Source organism: Limulus polyphemus, unplaced genomic scaffold (genome assembly GCF_000517525.1).
Source record: "Limulus polyphemus unplaced genomic scaffold, Limulus_polyphemus-2.1.2 Scaffold2368, whole genome shotgun sequence".
Taxonomy (NCBI): domain Eukaryota; kingdom Metazoa; phylum Arthropoda; class Merostomata; order Xiphosura; family Limulidae; genus Limulus; species Limulus polyphemus.
The window spans coordinates 109017-131214 of record NW_013667978.1 but is presented as its reverse complement, the minus strand read 5'-3'; the positions used below and the strand labels follow the sequence as shown (position 1 = coordinate 131214).

General features: G+C 33.5%; 1 protein-coding gene across 1 annotated transcript in view; it reads right to left on the bottom strand.

Annotated features, from left to right (window-relative positions):
- Window positions 1–22198, bottom strand: part of LOC106466747 (endoplasmic reticulum aminopeptidase 2-like) — a 175947-nt gene that overhangs the window by 47943 nt on the left and 105806 nt on the right. The window contains 2 exon segments of the mRNA XM_022394821.1: window positions 2598–2671; window positions 10122–10269. Coding sequence (XP_022250529.1) covers window positions 2598–2671; window positions 10122–10269 — 222 coding nt within the window.

Genomic DNA, 22198 nt, shown 5'->3' with positions numbered 1-22198 from the left:
TAAATTTTGAATGTAACTCAGTAAAATCTCGTGACATGTCTGTATGGACAGAGTGATTTGTCACCTTTATAGATATATTGCACTTTTTAAAAACACAAATAATTTTGTAAGATTACTATTATTGTGTGTGAGCTACCTCAGCTTCCTGGAAAGAAAAAAAAAGAAAATTTTGATATCTATCAAGTTTGAGTTTTGCCCATGTAACACAGTGGCTTAATTTACAAAATATGTTCAAAATTTCACAGACATTTTTGAAATATTTCTATTCGGTACAGTTCCATGAAACAAAAGAGAAACTTCTACTGTTTTAGGAGCGAAATAAAAACTCGGCTCCCGCTCTTCCATTGGCTAACTTCAGCATACAAGCTCTACTAGTGGAAATATAATATGAAAGGTGATAAATGCAACTGTGGCTAATGAATTCAGTGCTAAAGATAATTTTATTTTGCAGCCTTATGAATTTGCCTACATTATATGATAATACTGATGCTGACCTAAAATCTGGTACAAATCATGTCCACCCCAAAATGACGCATTTCCACTCATGCAGAATGAATAATCCAAGATGATAATTTGATAATTCACAGTCAGATATAGATTCAAAGAGCTTAATAATGATTTCAATAACTTTCTTTTAATAGTCTACACTCAAACTCAATTTTATTGAACATCTTTGAGTTGATTATGATTGGTGGCTTCATTCTACCAACATCTGAACCAATGACTGAGATGAAATCAAAAAGGAAACTTTTCAATATCTTGTGAAACTTATGTAGTGACAAGTCTGAAATATGTGTTGAAAACTCGTTTTTCCAAATTAATAGCAAAGTTTATAAACAGAACGAGGGTTTAGCTATGGGTTCTCTTTTATCTCCGTTGTTGTGTGATTTATTTATGGACAGTTTTGAAAGTGAAGCACTAGAAAAAGCAGATAAAAACCTGAAGTTTGGTTAAGGTATGTGGACGAAACATTTTTGATTTGGCGGTATGGTAAAGATGAACTAGCTAATTTGGCTAATTACCTTAATAACATTGATAATTCTATAAGATTTAATTATAAAATTCAGATAAATGGTTGTTTATCTCTTTTTGGATGTTTTAGTAATTAAAAATAAGGATAAATTGGAAACTGCCATTTATCGTAAACCTGTCTCTGTAATCATTCCGCCACATCAACAATCTTGTCACACTACATCTAAAAAAAACCTGTGTTTTACACTCTTATGTGGACAGGATATTAAAATTATGTCATAAACAGAATGATATCAATAATGAATTATTGTTTATTAAGCACATAGCACTGGAAAGAGGTTTTAATACAGATGTTGTTGACAGAGCTATCATAAAACTAAAAAACAGGGATAAAAATATTAAGTTAAAACCATTTGCTGAAAAAGTACGAAAGAATGTTTAGTGCTATCATATATACCTGGTTTATCTTGTCAAATAATAAAAAAATTAAAAAACAAAAATATTTTTCCGATATACAAACTGATAAACAAAGTCAGTGAAATTCTTAATAAAACTAAAGATAAAATTGATTTAATGGAAAAATTTGGCATATATAAAATATTATGTGAATGTAAAAACGTTTATATGAGACAAACTAGAAGAAATTTAAAATTCAGACTGAATGAACATAAAAGAAATGTTAAAAATAATAATATTACTACTTCACCTTTAGCAGAACATGTTAGTGAAACTAATCACACAATTCAATGGGAAAAAATTGTTACTTTAGCGCAACCTGGAAATGTAATTGGTATGAATATAGGTAAATCTATTGCGATAATTAAATGTAAAAAAAGTAAATTTAAATTATTGAATAAGGATGATGGACCTGATGGAAATGTTGTCAACAGATGGCATGAAATTCTTTAATATGTAAATTGGTGTTTTGATAACTGTATAAATGGATGTTATTTTTTGCAAAACATTACACTCTTGAGGATGACGCAAGAATTACATCGAAACATGTAAAGTGTATGAGATTGTTTTCCAGTCACATCGGGGATATTACCACTTTTTAACCTTGTACAGTAAGTTATTATTTTAGTAATTTGGAGACTGGAAACAATCTCATTTTATTGAATTGTGTATATAATAATTGTTTTTTAAATAAAATTTTTTAGTTTTCAAAACTGAACATTACACACGTGCCAAAAAACACATTTTGAAAAAATAGGTAAGATGTGTTTTAAATTCCAAAGATTTTATCTTATGCTAATAAAATAAAAATATATTCTTCATTTGGGAACAACACTCTAAACTGGAAATAATCCTTAAAACATCTGAAAACATGCATTCTCTGCCCTTTGTGGGTATTGAAACCCAATTTTTAGTATTATAAGTCATTAGGGGGGGGGGGGTCCTCTTCAGATAATACCTAAAATATTTCTATACACATATGAAATTAATAACATAGAATATTGTTTGTTAAAGAGCCAATGGCAGGGCAAAGAACTTTCCCAAAATAAATTATGAAGAAAATAATATATTAAGTCTTTTTTTGTATATTACTATTAGACTCATGCTGTTAAGCACAAAATATACTCTGTAACATAGAGTGTTAACAATTCTTTGTCATCTATACTTACTGTGTCATGTGAGAGCCTTCATCTTTCCAACCTAAATAGCTGACTAGAGGATGCAGTAGTTTACGAACATAATGCTATAAATGTAGATAATACATTTAAATAAAATAGCTGTGCATGTTACATATAAAATAGTCAAACAACTAGCTGTTCTAATTAAAACTTCATTTTATCATAATATTTTGTTATGTGGTGATTATTTGCATACAAAACAAGATTCTATTTAGAATCTACATGAGATGACTCTTAAACAATACTGACAAATTTTAATCTTGAAATTTGTTTTCATAAATTCCAATTAATCATGTTATGATAAAATTATGCACAAGTACACTAATACACCTAAATCCACACACAAAACAATAAAAATCCATACATTGTATGTTCACCTATTTCATCATGTGAAAAGAAATAACTATTTTTTTTTACTTCTATAAAATCATGCCTCCACTACAAAAAGGTTGACCATGTTCAATATTTATATTAACTGATAAACACATAAATACACAAAAAAGTTAGCGATACTACATTTTTAACATAACATGGATACAAAATTTCCAGTCTAAGTCTGATCTTCTTATTTCCCTAGTATTTTCAAAATGTATTTTATGTTCAAGATATCTTTAGTGTTTATAAGACCCCAGGCTGGTTTCTGAACAAAAACACTTGTCTAAAGACACATTTTGAATTCACTGTGATTAAATAATTCAGTTTTAAAAGCTTTAATTAATATTTTTTTTCTAAAAAACAACAACAAAGCAAACATATTTATAAGTTTTTATGCTTTTTAATGTAAAGGTAATTACTGTTTATGCAAGAATTTCAGATATGGGAAAGTTTTGATAAAACTATCCTCACAACTAGCTGGACACAGTAAGCTCTGACCACTACCAAGTTATTTAACTTTGGTGAATATTTAATTCTCTGTCCATACCTATCTCCCCAGCTTGCCAAACCTTATGAGATATTACTTGAATTACAACCAAAAATATTGTTAACAACAAGAGTACCCAAATGATGAAACAACATTCTAATCTTTATAACTAGACATATAAGAACACAATTAATTAGCTGTTCTGATGGCCAGGTTCATTTTGAATTTTACTGTAAGTACATAACTTACTCTGATCAGAAGTTATCATCATTATTATTTTGACAATAGGTTTCAATCTCACTAGGCTAAATTTTACACAACTGAAAAATATTTATTTACTCTCACAGTCAGTAATAAAGGTGCTCTTTCCTAACAAAATTAGTAAATAAACTTACAAAACCCCAGTTTACTATATATATATATATAAATATACAAATTAAAAAAAAAGTTCACTATGAGACTTAAAAAAACAAAGAAATTTGTCCATTACCTGTCCTTGTCATAACCATTAACTCCGATTAAAGAAATTACCTTTTTGTGATCATAAAGAGGATGCTAGTTACTCAAGGTCATACAATTTTTCTATGTACTTGTCTAGTATACCAGGATAAAAAGACCGACTTGATAGCTGACCCAGTTTACACTTGAACAAGTTTTGTAAAAAGAAAGGAAGGAGGATGGGAGCTTAAGTAATTATTACAGGACTATTAAGGTAAGGGCTCAGAGTTCTATTTAACATCAATTTGTAATAATTATTAAAAGGGTGGAGGTTGATAGTCATATATATATATATATATATAAATCTATGTTGGTCTATTTCTACTGCAAGTCTATTTTAACAACTGCCTTTCCACAAATGGCTGCAGACAGAGAAAGTAAGTAAGAGTTGAGACATTGTGGGTCTAAGCACTCAACTTCTAACCCCTAAACTAAGTTTCCATAACAGCTTCCTAGTTCAACATCTGTATTTTGATCATGTCTTTTAAATGGAATATCCCTAATGCTTTTGTGAACAATAACCACAGACATTTTCCGTTACAAGTTAATGGTAATGACAAGAACTGGTAGTGGACAAGTTTGTTCAGTTTTTAAGTCTCATAGTAAACATTTTTGCTCTGACTTGTATCAATTTCATCATTGTTACATACTGCTGAGTTGACCACCTATGTACAATTGATGTAACTTACAGTACAGAACAACTGCCTTACTTAAGATGGAGCACTAAATAGCTTTTATATCAAATAAATGAATCTATAATGTACTGTGTTTTATGCAATAATTCCTCTTAATCTTAATAACGATTTGATAAAAATTAACATTTTCCTAAATTGAAAATGTATTTCCAACAATATTTACATCCGCTGACACTTTAGTTATTCCTTGACGTTGGCTTTGCCTACCTATGTATTGATCTCATATGCTCCAGGCTTTTATACCTCACTTAAATGCCCTTGGCAATATCTAATTTGCAAATCCCTCTGCCTGTGTCAACGCACCCTCCATCCTGAGGAATATTACATATAAGCATCTCACTCAGATAATGTAATCACTTTTTCATGACTCACACCATCCCAGTCACTAACACCGGCTCTTAGTGAGAAGAAAGAACAGTAGAGTGTCAGCAGAGGTAAGTATTATTGGAAATACTTCAATTTAGGAAAATGTTAACTTCCAAAACATACTTACTCTCCACTGACACTTTAGCTGGAATCCTACATTGAGAAGGTGGAGTGGCTGGAGAGGACATTGTCTATACAGAAAGCACCTGTATAGAACAGGGTGTATCAAGATAAGAGTGGTACCCAAGTGGGGAAACCACACTACATCCAGAACAGGTATGCTCTTCACCCAGACCTTAATACTGGTATCAAGAGTGGAATAGTACATGAGTAATTATTATACGCCAGCTCCAACCAGATGACCGAGGTTCCACAACTCAGGGTTGGAATTAAGGGATCATGGACCCTATATCCCACATTGGTGGCTGAGGCAATTGGACCACAATGTGATATAAAGATATACATTTGATTGGATCCCAACCTGTGGTTATAGAGTGATGTGTTCCAAACCACCAGAATTACGAAGAGAAAGTAAGCAACACTGAAGTGGAAAAATTTTCCCTTCCACCTGAAGAAGTCCAAAAGGCACCACTATACGCTCGGAATGATGGGATCATATATGCCTTGCTCAACCAAAGGAACAGAACTCATTCGGTCTGGAATTACGAACATTCATCTTCACTCTCCAACAGAGTGGGCAAGTAGCATTTCATTTGCTCCCAGAATTAGGGAGAGGACATGGAATACTATGTTCAACCAACAACCTAGAATGGGACCACTTCACATTTGGAAATATGAGGAGATAGTGGTCTTCTATCCATGAACAATATACAACCCAACATTGTTCATAAGAAGGGCCAAGCACACCTGAACTGAATTGCATAGGATCAAATCTGAACTGGTATTACCAGTAAGCTCCCACATAGGACAGCGCTGCTCCTACCGACATCTGGGAAATACATCCAGGGACCCGACTAGGAGGGTCCCCAGCTTCGCCCTCTTCTCCAAGAGTAGAGGAACACACTCAAGCACTCTGGAGGAAAAGCTTCTGTCCACCATCCCAGCAACTGGAAACTGAGTGTGGTAAGAACTCCCTAGGTCTACTAGTAGAATCTGGGGGGTAATGTGCACTGGGGAGTCCTGAGGAACAGTGATCTGGAAATGGTGCAATAGGTGAACCGAGTTTCCTAAATTTTTAAAAGCAAACTGACCCTAATTTATTCAATCCGATGATTAGCAGAGACAGGCAGAATCCCCTTTAGCTTTACTCCTGATAGTCCATGAGTAGCACTCCATTATAATATGGTAATACCATCTGGAAATGCACCTAGATGGTCTTCTTATGGAATACCTAATTTCTATAGAGCCCGTTACAACCAGAATTAAGTATAGCCAAATGGGTTGCTAGCGGAGAATTGGATTGATAAAATCATACCTGTCTGGGCAACATTCGCCACAGAGTGGGATCTGGTAGTAAGATGTAAGGGACCCTGAAAAAGAAAGATAAAATTATTCCCTCCTCTGTACAATCTAGTAGATGTTATTAAAATGGCCATGGGGAGTTGTGGAAAAACACCAGAAGAAAAACTGCCACATCAGATAAAGAATTTGAGAGAAAAGCATTAGGAGAAGTCCACATACAGGCGCGTAAAATGTCCTCCAGAAAATCAAAGAAATGGCAGTGAAAGACACAAGTGTGCTGAAGCTGATGAGATGTAACTCTCAGAAGATTCCTTGCCTGTAAAATCCAGAATATGCAACCTGAATATTTGCAAAACCACTTCCAAGGAATTGGAGATAAACTGTTGGAAACTGAAGTATCCCAAAGACTATCACCATGAAATGAGTAAGATTGAGCCACATAACACCTCTGGGCTTGACAGGACAAAACAAATGACCAGCGTATGATTGATTGTAGAGGTGAGAAATAGTTGGCAAAAGAATTGTGGAGAGGAATGTCCCCTTCCCTGGTGGGCAGAGAAATTAGAAAGAAAGGACATATCAGGGTATAGAAAAATGTAAATGGAAAGATAAAAGTCCTACAAACATGTCAATAACTCCAGCTGATGACATCAGCATGTCAGCAATTACAAAATACCCATCAAAGGAGAGATGATACATGGTACATGAGGCTAAAGGCTCGAATGATTGTTGAGACAAGGCATGTAGTATCACCTTAATATTACGATTAAGTAATGGAAAAGGCCATTTGAGAAAAAGGTTGGATAGCACTGAAGAGTCGAAACCATCAGATATTGAGGATAACTAAAAGGAGATGAAAAAGTTGTCAGACCTAAATGACAGGAGACAAAGCTAAACCAAAGGGGAAAAAAGGTCAAAACAAGATGTGGTGAACACATTTTGTAAAGTGAGTACAAACTCCTTGTGAGGCACACCCCCAGACAACTGTAGAAGTTAAACCCAAATGAGCTGGAAAAAGTCTTGGTGTAGAATGTTGGGTGGAAGATGTATCAATAAAGACAGCCAAAGAGGAAAATGCAGAGGTGGACTCTTATGACGAAACTGTACCAACATCTGGCAAGTAGAGGAGCAAAATATCGGCAGAACTCTAAGTAACAGAGAAAGTGAGGGAAAGTCGCAGATGTGCAATCCCATCCAAGCAGGATTGATTGCATCTACCACCCAAGCCTAAGGATGAGGTAGTGGAGACTCCAGAGCTTGTGGTCAAGTATCAATGAGTGGCAAAAGCATCAATGGAGGCTCAAAGTGAGAACAAATCTATCAGAAAACCGCACAAAGTTAAGACTGAGACTGACAATCTGCTATGAAATCCATCACCCCAGGAAAATGGCAAGCCAGGAGGCTGACATGATTGGAATATGCCCCATAGAGAAAGAACCAAATTTAACAGAACACTGGAATTGATGAAACATCTCATGAGGATATTCCCCTGCAAAAGATTTAGACCTTGCACTATTGCCTGTTGGACTGCAAGAAGTTCCAAATAATTGATGCAGAATGAAGATTTGTCCTCCATTCATATACCCTGAAGTTCTTGACCTTACAAATACACACTGGATCCCCAAAGTGAAGTATCTGCAAAGAGAAACTATGGACAGAGAGGCAGTATACATTGATATATACACCCACACCCACATACATACACTCACACATACATATGTACATGTACATGCTAATGATAGAGGTGATCCAAACCAACCACCACTCAAAAACTAAGATGTTGCTCCTGATGAAAGAGACTGCAAAATCCAGTGGATTGAAGTTCCAGATCCATTAGTTGCAATGGGACCACTGAAGGGATAGCATGTGTCCTCATCCCAAAAAATTCAGAGATTTGAGGGAAGCCCACAACTCCAGAGATAGAACGATCCCTGTAAGTAAGAGCCTGATTACCAATTCCATAGCCTGGAGGTGGATGAGCTAGGCATAAAACATGGTGAAAACTTTTACAACCCAGCAAAAGCTATATGGTGCTGATGCTAAACCAAAGGCTAGATCCCTGAACTGCAGAACCTGATTTCTGTATACAAAACATAGCTAAAGGCAAGATGAATTCACTATGAGAATGTGTAGAAATGCCTCAGAAACCACAAATGTAAGCATCCCCAGACCTGGTGAAGAATGCCAAAGTAGGGTGAGAAAGGACTCCATTGTGGACAAGGTAGAAAACAAAGAATGGGGTGAGGTAAGAAAAAATGATGATTGTCCATGAATCTCCCCTTGTCTCAGGCACAACAAATAAACAGGAATGAAATCCCAGTTGTAACCTCACTCTAACTAACCCCCCCCCCACCACACACACTAAGTTGATACCAACACCAATGGCATTGGACAGCTCAAATGAAGTGGTCCTGAAACTAAGATCTGAGGCTATTCAGCAGCTTGAGCCAAAGAAGGTCAAGAGGTCAACAACAACAACAAAAAAGCAAACAGTTGACAGCAATTTGCAATACAAACGTCTCTGGGAGACCCTTGAACATGAAGTGACCATAAAAAGAAGCTACATGTGAAACCTAGAGACTACAGCAGGTAGACAAAGTCCCTTCACCAAGTTATCTCTACAGAAGGAACAGAAGCAGGCAATCTGACAAAGGTAGAAGTCAGTAGGAGACCCCATTCGCCCACTAATTTTAATATGGGGGCCAAGAAATATCACAGAGCAAGAATGAGAAGCAAACAAATACAAAAAAAAGTGATTGGTTCAAAGTGATCACATGAACCAACCTGGAATCCCACATATCCAAAATTAAGTAATTTTACTCTGTTGAATTGGAAAAATGTCTCCCTGGAAGTGGAAAGCCAAAGCATGCAAACAGACAAACAAGGGTGCAAGGTATATATATCCTGTTACATAATAAACAAGTAAATATCTCAGGATGAACCAGGAATATCAGGTGAAGAAGGAAAAACTAAGTAGTCCCTCCTCCCGACCATTCCACCACCAACAGAAGAGTAGACTTAAAGGGCACAGAGAAAAGTTCCATAATATCATAACCCAAATGATTAATTGAAGAATAGGATTATGAGGTGCTTCATCCAAATTGGAATAGTGAAAAACCAACTTAATAAAGAAAAGCATAAAAAAAACCAAGTCCAATATACAGTTGCAACTAAGAGTTAACCCCCCCCCAATAAAAAGACGCTAGATAACAAAGGAGAAATAGGGGAGGTAAGTTAACCACTGAGCTGACAACAGTAATACAGGAATTCATACTCTCAAACATCATGTAAAAGAAATTATAAGTATATGGAAAATCTCAAACCATAGTAACAGAATGAACCACAACACTTAGTCAGACAAAACCATGATCAATGCTTTGTCAAGAAAAAGTGACTATATTATAAGAGTGAGGTGCTTATATACAGTGTCAGGATGAAGGGCACATTGACACAGGCAGAGGGATTTGCAAATTACATATTGCTAAGGGCACTTATGTAGGGTATAAAAGACTAGAGCATGTGAAACCAATGCTTATATAGGCAAAGCAAACATCGAGGAATAGTTAAAGTGTCAGTGGAGGGTAAGTATGTTTTGGAAAGTGCTTAATATAACTGCACAACAAACTCATTGACTAATTACACATAACAGTAATTTTTGTTACATCAATTTACCTGAAAGAGAGAATACACAGAAGTTTCATACAGAAGAAAGTCTAAGTCATTAAAGTGTAGTAAAGCTGTTCCCCAAGGTACATAACTTTTCTCCCTTTGAAGATAAGATGTCATATCTAAAGGAACACTACTGTTTAGCATTCCATTTCTGAAAATAAAAAATATTTTGCTAATGTAGAAAAAACACAATTATGTAAAACACCTTTTAAAAATTAGAATATGTTTAAATCATAATCACAAAGAAGTAGACAAATTCACATAAACAATTATATGAGGAGTTAAACAGTTCAACGTATAGGAAAAAGTAGATGTAAGGAAGCAGAGAAGATGCAAATTCATTATTTCTAGTTGTCAGAAAGATTCTGATCATAGGCATGTTTATTAACAGCACATTCTTAAATTTCTAGCTTTATGATCAACTTAGTAAAGTAGCTCTACTATTATAATAGTGATCATATGCATAAACACAGAAAGATAGGTCAACATTCACAAATTAATGCAATAACTCTTGAGCTCAAAACCCACCTTATTTGATAAGATGCTCAGAATAGATTAGATTTCAATAGAAAATGGAATTCAAGGCAAGGGAATGTGGTATAAACTAAAACACGTATACTTCAGACGAATATTAACTTGTGACTTATTTGTGAAAAAAAGATGTATTAAAGTGTATTCAGTTGTGACCTTATAATACACAGAACAGTCACTTTCTCTATGTACATAGCATTACTCAAAATGACAAAAACTTTACAGGTAAATTGTGGACAAATAAGACATACAACTCCTTGTAATATTTACATATGTAAACAATGTCTTTAGTATCAGATCCCTCATTACATACATTGCAAATTTTTCTAACCTTAACCTCTGTAAAATTGCAAGAAAGATACAAATCTCATATCTTTCTGCTTCAGCTTATGAGGGCTGTTGTAATGTATCTTCATGCAAAGTTTAATCAATATTTTTTGAAATATTGAGAAATGGCAGGCCAAAACCCCTAATCCTGCAAAATATTTTGTCCTTTGACTCCTTTAAAATTTCAAGATAGGCATAAATCCCAAATTTGTCTGTTTCATTTTGTGACAGTTGTCTCAAGTAATCCTTGTTTGGAGAATCTACTTTACTGCATGTACATTGTAAATGTATGTATGTTAGGGCAAAGAGTTTTAAATCCAACATTTAAGACTGCACTAGCCAAAAATAAAAAACATAATGTTACTGTTTTACTGATCATGTCACAATAGGAAATCACCGATTACTGATTATTATAGCACACAACTGACCTGATTCCAATTATGTACAGTAAAGTTGATGATTTCATTGTGCAGTATTATTAGCAGTTTAACTTTAAAAACTGTAATGACTACAGAGAATGTACTTTGAAGTTTCATTAAATTTGAAATGGTTGAAGTCATCAATAAATGTGCCATGAAAAAAAAACAAAAATCACAATATCTTTTCCGTTTTTTATTTGAATGAGTGTAAAATGGAAATGGGGACTGACCACGTGGCTAGTACATGATTGATACATAAGGTTATGTGACCGTTGTCAGAGACAAAGAAATTGTTGATGTTCATTGCCTAAATTCATCAGTCACTTCAGCCATAAGACATTTTGAACTAAACCACTTTCTAAACCAAACGAAGTATTCCAACCAAAGGTCAAATAAAGTGACAGTGTTTGAAAGTTCGTAAAGAGATGTCTCTTTATTGTGTAAATAATGATCAACTTTGAAACTGAAAAAAGAAAAAGAAATGATAACTTTAAATGCATTATGATAAAGAAGACCCACATCATGCTGGTTGAATTATTTAAAATTTATCACCTCCCAGCTCGATACACATGTTTTCATCGAACGCATTTCAAATCTCAGCACTTACACTGTGTCACCTTTGACATTTGTCTAAAAGCATGAAATGTTAGCTTTTACTGTTGATAAAGATGTACATGTTCCCCTATTAGTTACAGGTGCAAAGGGCAGTCAGTTACAATTGCCTACCTTTGTGATTCTTGTTTTTTAACCATTTTCTTTCTACTCAAAAAACCTGAAACATCTAGTTTTTTACATTCAAAAGCAATTCAACCAATCAGCAATCACGTTTCTTGAGCCACAACTAACTTTAAGGTAACTTCTTGAAATTACACATTTTCATAAATAATGGAACTTTCAAATGATGATATGGAATGCTCCATAGCTGTCCAATAGGTTAGTTATTTTTTAGATATTTGTATATACCAGTTTACCACTTTCAACTTATAGTGACATGCACAATTCAAACAATTGACAAAAAACCCAGTGGAAAGTAATGGGACATTCTAAATTTCCAATCACTCTGTTGTCATGCACTCTTTGGTGACCTCCCCAAACAATGAGCTAATACACAGTGCGGTACTACCATATTTTCATGTAAATAACCCATTCCCTCATATACCCCACTCTTGAGGAAAAGAGTGCTCTAAGAAACTTTTAGGCACATATTACCCACACTCATGTATACCCCACAAACCAGTGACACAGACAAATTTTGGAAGACAAGAAAAATTAAGCAATCCATTTACATTACAATAACACAATAAAACCTTCAATAAACAGAAATCCCTTGTGGTTATGTCATGCGGTGAAGCCAATCACTAGTTAAAGGTTATGAGAGAATATGTGAGCAATTAATTAAGTCACAATTGTAATCTATTCAAATACTGATAAATACAATCAAAAGTATTCATATTCATACTTTGTCCTTTGACCAGAGAAGAACTAGGATTACTAACATACATACTTATTGACAAATTGATGAATCACTTCATTCTTAAAAATAACAACAACAAAAAATACTGTATTACCTGCACACAAGTATACCCAGCAGATGACATTTTTGAAAACTAATTTAACATATAACCATTGGGTTACTTGCATGAAAATATGGTAATGAGGAGCCACATGGCATATCACACCCAAGAATTTCGTGGGAAAAGTCTGCGTAGATCTCCAGCAAGCACACAGTGTTTTAGCTCTGTGCATAGAGTGCTGTTATCGACTATTTGCTAATGTACAGTCTGTAAAGAATTGGGTGTGCTTCACAATGTGTGGAACATTGTGTATTAACCTGTATTTCATTTAGTGTATCAACTTATGTAAAAAATTGAGAAACAGAGATTGTTTTAGCTGATGATATTTTATTCTATAGTGAATAATATTTTGTGTCTAAAGAAAAAGTACAGAGTCATGAATGTAAGGATACTTACAAATCAAAAGATTATTGTTGTGAAAAAAGTTATCTATGTGGCGTTATTTAAAATTTCTTGGTAATAGGTTTTCTGTGATCAGGAAATTTAACAAATTCTACTGATTCTCACCTGATTATGCAATAATTGGCCTGATTTCAATTGCCTAACTGATTAGCAGCAAAACACTATATACTATAAAATAATAACTTTAAATGAACACAAAATAATGACCTAAAAACAGGAATAATAATGAAATTCTCATGATGGTTTCTCTGATACATTTTCCACATCTATTTCGTTGCATAATTTCACCAGGCATAGCAAGAAAGGCCAGCCATGGGCTGCTACCATCCCTTGGGTTAAGGAGGTGCTACCTAATATCTGTGGCCTCTTTGACCTACTACTGTCTGTACCAGCCAACTCTGCTGATGCAGAGAGAAAATTCAGCACAATGAAGATGATCAAGACCAATCTGAGATATTGTCTGGGAGCTGGCAGGATCATTGATCAGCTTCTGGGCATACTCTACTCTCATTCAATAAGTAACTTTGATCCCATAACAGCTATCCATCTTTGAAACTCAGGATCACTTCGAATGAGGAGACCAAATGCTGGTAGGGACCTAGATCGAGAAGCAGGTGCAGAAGAGTGACGAAGAATGGGAAGAACGAAAGATATAAGAAATGGATGTTGGGACATCATCAGAAACTGATACTGATGCATGCTAGATATCTTTTCATGATTAATTTTGATTAGGAAACAACACTAACTTAAGTTTAACTCATCACCACCTAAGACATTTTAGAGCTATTTATATGTTTCATATATGTTGCTAATTTGAGTATTTTGCTTATTAAAAATTCAAATTCATGAATGACTAACAGCTGTTTATAGATATGAAAGAACTGATTGCTATAAAGTTAGTAGTAATGTAAACAATCATTTTTTGCTCTCTCCATCAAATGTGTAACATTTTTTTGACAAATACATGTCAGCTAGATGGTATTGGGTTATATGGAAACAAGAATAGATTACATTGGCAGTGACGCAGAGATTTTCTTTCATTATTTATTTTGATTATTAAAGGACAGTACTTAAAATGGGAACAAAAAGTTACCGTTATACCATGCTTTATAGAGAAATTAAAGATCATATATGAAATAAAAATATTTTTAGTACAGTTCACAACAAGATAAATTGAGATATGCTGATATCTTTAGTTTCCTTTCAATTTATATGATATCCACTATTTAATTTAGTGATATTTCTGATAACCTTCACTACAGATTACATTCTAGAATGAGCTATAGGATTGGCCCCTAAGACTGTTTGCAAGCCCCTAAAAATGCAATGTTTGGGGGCCCAGCTGGCTCCCTAAAAATAATAATTATGAAGCATGAGCCCTGAGCAGGATATATGCTATTACCAAAGATATGTAACTAAGCAAAGGTAACTACATTAAAATTTGGAAAAGTTACCTTAAAAAAAAAAGATATATTCATTTTCTACATTAAGAAAGGGTTAAATTCTTAATATTTATATATTTCAGCATCAACTTTAGCTCCACTCTCAGTCAAACCTTACTTTTAACTTTAAATCCAAATTAGAATTTAATTGAAAAACTATGGAGCATTAGGCCTGAATCACATTAAGATGTGATGACATTTAAACAAAACCTTAAGAATATTAATATCTTTACTTGTACAACAAATCTAACATACTATTAGATCTGTACATAATTAAATGTGATGATACTTGCTCAGGACCATGAGAATACTTTTATAATACATACAAGAGACTAACAATGACTGAAACGAAAATGCACAAAGATAAAAAATACCATTTAACACAGATCAACCAGCTAAGAATAAAGCTGACTATGACCAAAGAAAAAACATATGCACTTTTACACTTTATGTACAAAAAATTAGAATAAAAATTGTGATGCTATATATATATTTTGTTATATTACAAGTATACATCCTTATTTTCAAAAACTTCCACACTTAACTTATGAGCCTTCATGCTTTCATGGTTTATGTACTTTTGTGTTCTTAGCAGAGAAACTTTTGCAATATTCACTTTCTGATGTTTTCAAACTTTAAACAAATAAACTTTTATAGACTTTTGGCTATAAATACTATTATATCTTAAGCATATAAATTTTATACTTGTAGCTCTATGTACTTTTGCATTTTAAGCATGTAAACTTTGACACTTTTAAATTTTAGTTTTACATTTCACTTAAACATAAAATCCCTGTTTTGTCAAAAATATTTCTGAGGTACATACATATACTTACCTACACAAAATCACCACTAAACAGACTGTGAGATTGGCATGAGGCAGTTCTACTTAGGATTGTAAGAAATCACAATCATGGAGGGGTGACTTCTAACTTTTCAGAAGTTACCTAACTATGAAGGGCAAAGGCACTCCCCAGTCGTTTTTGACTTTTCAGAAATTAGACAATAAGGGCAGTCTCTGATAGCTACTTCTGACTGTTCAAAATCAAGAATGAAGAATAAAGGCGAAAAAACATTTTCAACCCTTAACCATTGCAATCTTCACAAGTATCAGTGGGTACTCCATGCTAGCCAATAATGTAATTGAGAAACTTCACATGGATATGCATATGCATACACATCTCTGCCTTCAATTTTTAACCTGGCGATCTGAGCTAGCCACAACTTTTGGATACAAGAAAGCTTGTGCACATACCCAGAGTGGTGACTAGTAAGCTCAGGCTCCACTGATTTAAACTAGTCAAAACAGTGGCAGCCAAAGTATGATGTCAACCCTCATGCTGTTAACTGGTAGCTTGCCAGAATGAAACCTACAGCTATTATTGTTATTACAAGACAAAATATGAACAGAAGTTGCAAACATCATGTGAGAAGTGTAGTCTACTGGGATCTCACTGCTGCAATGGTATATCAATCTGGGGAAGTCCTTACTACTTAATGGTTTATCCATCTGGAGAAGTCCTTACTACTTAATGGTATATCAATCTGAGGAAGTCCTTACTACTTAATGGTATATCCATCTGGGGAAGTCCTTACTACTTAATGGTATATCCATCTGGGGAAGTCCTTACTACTTAATGGTATATCCATCTGGGGAAGTCCTTACTACTTAATGGTATATCCATCTGGGGAAGTCCTTACTACTTAATGGTATATCAATCTGGGGAAGTCCTTACTACTTAATGGTATATCCATCTGGGGAAGTCCTTACTACTTAATGATATATCCATCTGGGGAAGTCCTTACTACTTAATGGTATCTTGTTCTGCTGCACTACAATGCTAGTGTTAGAAATAGTAAGAAATGGATCAATGAGAAGGTATTGCCATTTTAATTGCAGGTTTTGTATGAGTTTAAGCCACTACTGTTAACTCCATCTTCTCTGGCAATTTGTTTGCTATGGCCATTTCAAACTTTGTTGCATAGTAATAGCTCTGTCAAAGACAATCTGTCTCTGAAACGTACATGGCACCATACAGGTTCACACAGGAGCCCCTTGATAAACTTCCAACAAGAAGTTCTCATGGCTTGCCAGTGATATATTAGGAAAAGCCTCCCCAAGCAGATGTAGCAGATCATTTGAATATTTTAAAGCAGCGGCTCTTGTGGACTCCACACTTACAAGCTCGAATATCAATTCTCTACTAAGCCTACTTTTCAACATAACTCAACTATATAACTGTGCTACAGATGTTAAGTTTCTCTTTCTCGAACCGCATAAAGTTGTTCATGGTCTATGGTAATTTATGTATTTAATCACCTTGCTCATGGGCATCCCTGTGACACGTGTCTTCATAGATTATAAACCCTGACTCTCTTGTTGCAATTAAATTGAAGTGTGGTGATTTGCACATGCAGATGATGTTGAAAATTTACCCCTTCTTGGAATATATTACAGGATTTGAGACAAAGTTTCCTACTCTTTGATTATACAAGCAAAGTCCAAAACTTCAGCATTTCCAAAAAAGGGATATCTTAGCTGTTAAACCACATCAACAGAGTAAAGGGAAAGCATGATTCCAACAGGAAAAACAAACTACTCATTACTGAATACTAGTAATGTGCCAGAGGTAATGAAGTTAAATAGCTCGTCAATGAAAGTAGGCTAAGAACACAACATTTCACTTCAGCTAAAACAGCAACGTCATTTGGACCTGTAAACAGGTACATCTACACAAGTGACACAAGAGCTGTGTCCTCAAGTTTCTGCAAAAGCACAAAGCTGAATGTTGGACCTAGTGGCAAATAGAAGTAAGTCATCACTTTGGGTTAAGAATATGTCTACTCATGTGTCTGCACAAATCTAGCCAATTCACTACTGTCCTGACAAAGCATTTCAGAAATATTAAAGAGCATGTAACAAAAGTTTTCCAAGGAATTTATGCTGGTATCAGGTATAAAAGTAAGTTATATGGGTCGATTGGGTAGAAGAAGTAATCAATAACAGAATCAGTTTTTGAAAAATTTACTCTTAGTACTTTATCAAAACAAGAAGAAAAAAAACCCCTTTAAAATAGTCACATGAAAAATATGTCATAATACAAGAAGGTAATACAACCAATTTTATATTATTACACTTTGTAAGGAATTTAGTTACAATCTTTAAACATTGCAACCTTCAGGTAATTCTGTTTATACTTACGTCAAAACTATTATGGAACACACCATCAAACAACATGATAAAATTTTATCAGGATTTGCAGTTGACATAAATATTAATAATAATGTAATTCCCAATTTATTTGGGATTTTTAAACTCCATAAGTTACATAATAAATACAAATTAATGAATGAAGACAAAAAATAAAACAAAAATTTATCCATATTAATAGGTGAAGAAATATTGTAGCATTATAAAAGAAAGGACAAGTATTAAACCATACCTAATTATTAAATATTACACAGAGTGCAAAGATGAATTAAAATCTTTCAAAACTAAGTCTACTGAAACATTTAACTTCAACAACCTTTACACCAGACAAATCTTACAAAAAAATCAGTGAAAAATATAAGTTTGCACTTAACAGACTTTTTAAGAAAAGTAGATGAATTACTGATTTGCATAAGAGATACTAAATGCTTTCTTGATAAAACTCATCATAAAAACCACCAATATTTTACACTGAATGACTTCATACAAGCCCTATTTTTCTTGACTTAACACATTTGTAAGATTCGGCTCGCACATCCTAAACAGACACAGGGCACACCAATGGATGGTACCTTCAGTACACAAAAAACAACTATCTCATTAGGAACTTGAATACCAATACATCACACAATTTCTAAAGAAAGACTACTGTAAAGCTTTACAAATAAACTCTTTCCATTTGGGATCATCATTTGATCGATTTTGTAACCTCAAAATAACCACCAGTTTCCATACTATAACTTTTAATATGCTTTGTGTACCTTCACAAAATTTGGCAAGTTTTCAGTAAACATTACATGACTTTTGCAAACAAAAAAATTTAATGTTTTAATTAAGTATTTTTATTAAAGATTGTGAATATATGGAGTCATAGTGATGGCTACTCTAAATGCAAAGTGATTTTCATGTTAATATTAAAAATACTTTTTTTCATCTGAAAATTTTCAAATTTTATTTGCATAACCTCTAAAATCTCCTAAATAAATATAAATTTTTTTTTTGAAAAAACTTTATTTTATCTGTTATTTTCTTTACCCTAACTCCATACGGACTTCGTTAATTTGACCAACCTTGTAACTACCATAAGAAAATACAAAATTAATCTAAATTACTTTCTTTTTTTCTACAATGACTGCAGATTGTAACAGGTACCTACATTTGCTTATCCTATATATTTTAAGCCTCATAAGAGTATACATCTGTTTATACTTAATTTTATTGTTTTATTGCTCTTTGAACCATGTCTATTGATAATCCTGCCACACAACTTGTAAATCACTCAGCAAACTCATAGCTCACGTTATCTTATTGAGTGACATAACACATGACCTGCTCGTGAACATACCTCATGAAGATCTTTTTTAATGATTATTATTACTTTTCATTATTTCACCCAATCTAACCTTATCTAAACTAATAAGTTTGTAATTTCTACATTTTAGTTACTTTTATAATAATAAATAAAAAACATACATGAAAAACAAGAAATATTGTAGTTATCTTTGACCTCTTGTTTTTTTTGCTATCAGTAGCTGATGAAATTTAAGCCTAATTTATTTATACTAATGGAACTATTATATTAAATAATTTATTTTTTATTAAAATAATGCACCTAAGGGCACAGAAAATAACATAATTTAACTGACTTTCTAACTATAGCACAAGAACCTTAATAATTATTTCAGCTTCTCAATCTGGACACTGCAAGAAAAACTTTAAATCCAAAGACAAAACTTCATATAATACTTCATATGATAGATTAAAATTCATCTTAATATTAGTTATAAATAATATAGTATAATATGTCAGAGAAAACTATTGGCAATTTGTGAAAGAGAAGATGTGGCAGGTGGGAGTGGCAAGTTAGTCTGATTTTCTAGTTTATTGAAGGCTAAAAAATTAGACTTTGCATTATTAGTATCTATATTATAATGAATAAGATATATTAAATATTATACTACAGAGAAAGGTGGTAAATAAGTTAAAAAAGGTTGTAAACCTAGAGAACAGATGTCACCATTCTTATACTAGGGAAGATTGCAAATTTTAATATATTTCCTTATAAAAGTAAGAACATAGCTTATAATATTAAAATTAGAATTATTGACTATGTTTTGATGCTAAGTTTATTCATAGACATTGATAATAACAGTAGTTTAATTAAATTTTGAATGTAACACTCTAAAAAGCCATGACATGTGTACTCTGACCTACCCATAATGTGGGGGTTAACAAAGCATGCAGGCACATCTATGATATAGCAGTACCAAACCTATCAAATTTTCTAGATATTGCTAAGCATATCTATCCAACAGATCTAGTACTTGAAAAAAGTTTTATAAATATAAATGAAACACGAGAGCTTGACGTTAATGTTAGTGTTATAAGTAAAATATTTTCTTTCAAGGTTTATAATAAAATAGAGGATTTCCCATTTCCTGATACAAACATTCAAAAGAAAATATGCTATAGCATTTGCTTATCACAATTCATTAGATTTGCTATAACCTGTCATAATTTGGAAGATTTTATAGAGTGTGTTCAAACAACAAACACATAACTATTTGAGTAAACATTTTTCTTTAAAATTATACAGGGTATTTTATTAAACTTTATGGTAAATACAATTTACTTTTAACTAAAATACTTAACATTGAAAATTTTGCCACTTTTCATACGATCTTGAATAAGAATATTATGAAACTTGGTTTTATAAATTAACAAAATAGCTAAGGATTATGCACAACTATTTATTTTTTCTTTACATAAATTTTCATATTCTGTCAGAACTTTTCAGAATGGCATGTTAGCTTTGTACGAGAGACCACATTTGTTTTTCTAAATGGGAAACCAGAGATTTCAACAACTCTATCTCTGCATTTCCAACAAGCCAAATATTGCAAAAATTAATTTAAGACTTACTTACTATACTAGCCACATACACACACACACACAAGATATTCTGCACCAATCCCGACTGAGAGTGAAAATTAATTTAAGACATACTTATTGAATTAGCCACACACACAGACAGATACATCACACTAATCCTGACCAAGAGTGACAGTTTATGGGCAGAATATAGTGTAGCTCACAGCTGGATCCAACCTGTTTATGGGGAACATCTAATGCACCAGAAATCCATGTTATAATTTGGAAAATTATCTAAATAAGGATACATACACATTCATTTTCAGACCATCTAAGTGCTATATCAGCTATTCTGTACTGGACTTTGTTGGACACAAGGTGGGCAACTGATAAATTGCCATGGAAGAAGAGAAACTAACCCTAACCCATATACAAGATGCACCAGCTCTGACGACCAAACAGCAAGTAAGATCTTTCCTAGGGTTAGCGAGATACAACAGGAAGTTCATCCCGAACTATGCTGAAGTTGCTGTACCACTGACTGATCTGACCAATAAAGGCCAACCCAATATGGTGAAATGGGAACAACCTCATCAGACGGTATTCCAGAAGTTGAAGAACATGTAGAATGACAGACTTCAACAAATAATTTATCATTCAACCCGATGCTTCAGCCATTGGAATTGGAGCAGCATTCCTAAAGGAACATGAAGATGGACTGTTTCCAGTAATGTACACGAGTAAAAAAAACTGTTGAATAGTGAGAACTACTCTGTGATCAAACAAGAGTGTCTGTTCATCATGTTTGCCATCTGGAAGTTCCAGAACTACCTCTATGGGAAGAAGTTCATCATCCAGACAGACCTTCAGCCCCTTTCATACATCCAGAATTTTTCTCATTGCTTTAAGTGAGTACTGTTACATTATAACATTTCACAGTTTGTAGAAAGTTCTAAGCCTCAGTTGGGCAATATACATAGACCAAGTTAGTGAAAATATAACAAAGTTAGAGAGAGATATAGTCTAATAGCTCTAGACTGTGTTTGTAAGTTCAGCCAAAAAGAATGTATAGTGACAACTTTTAAAGTGTAATAATTACAGATTGTATTGTAATAACAGAGTAGAGAAGAATAATTCGTATTGTCAACTGGCTTCTAAAATAACTGAACAAGACTGCGTGGACTTTTGATGGAAAAGGGGATTATTCAAAGCTCTGGATACAAATGTGGTAGCCCATGGCATAACATAAGCAAATTTATCATTGATTGTAATGTGATATATATATATATATCGGGTTCTAAAG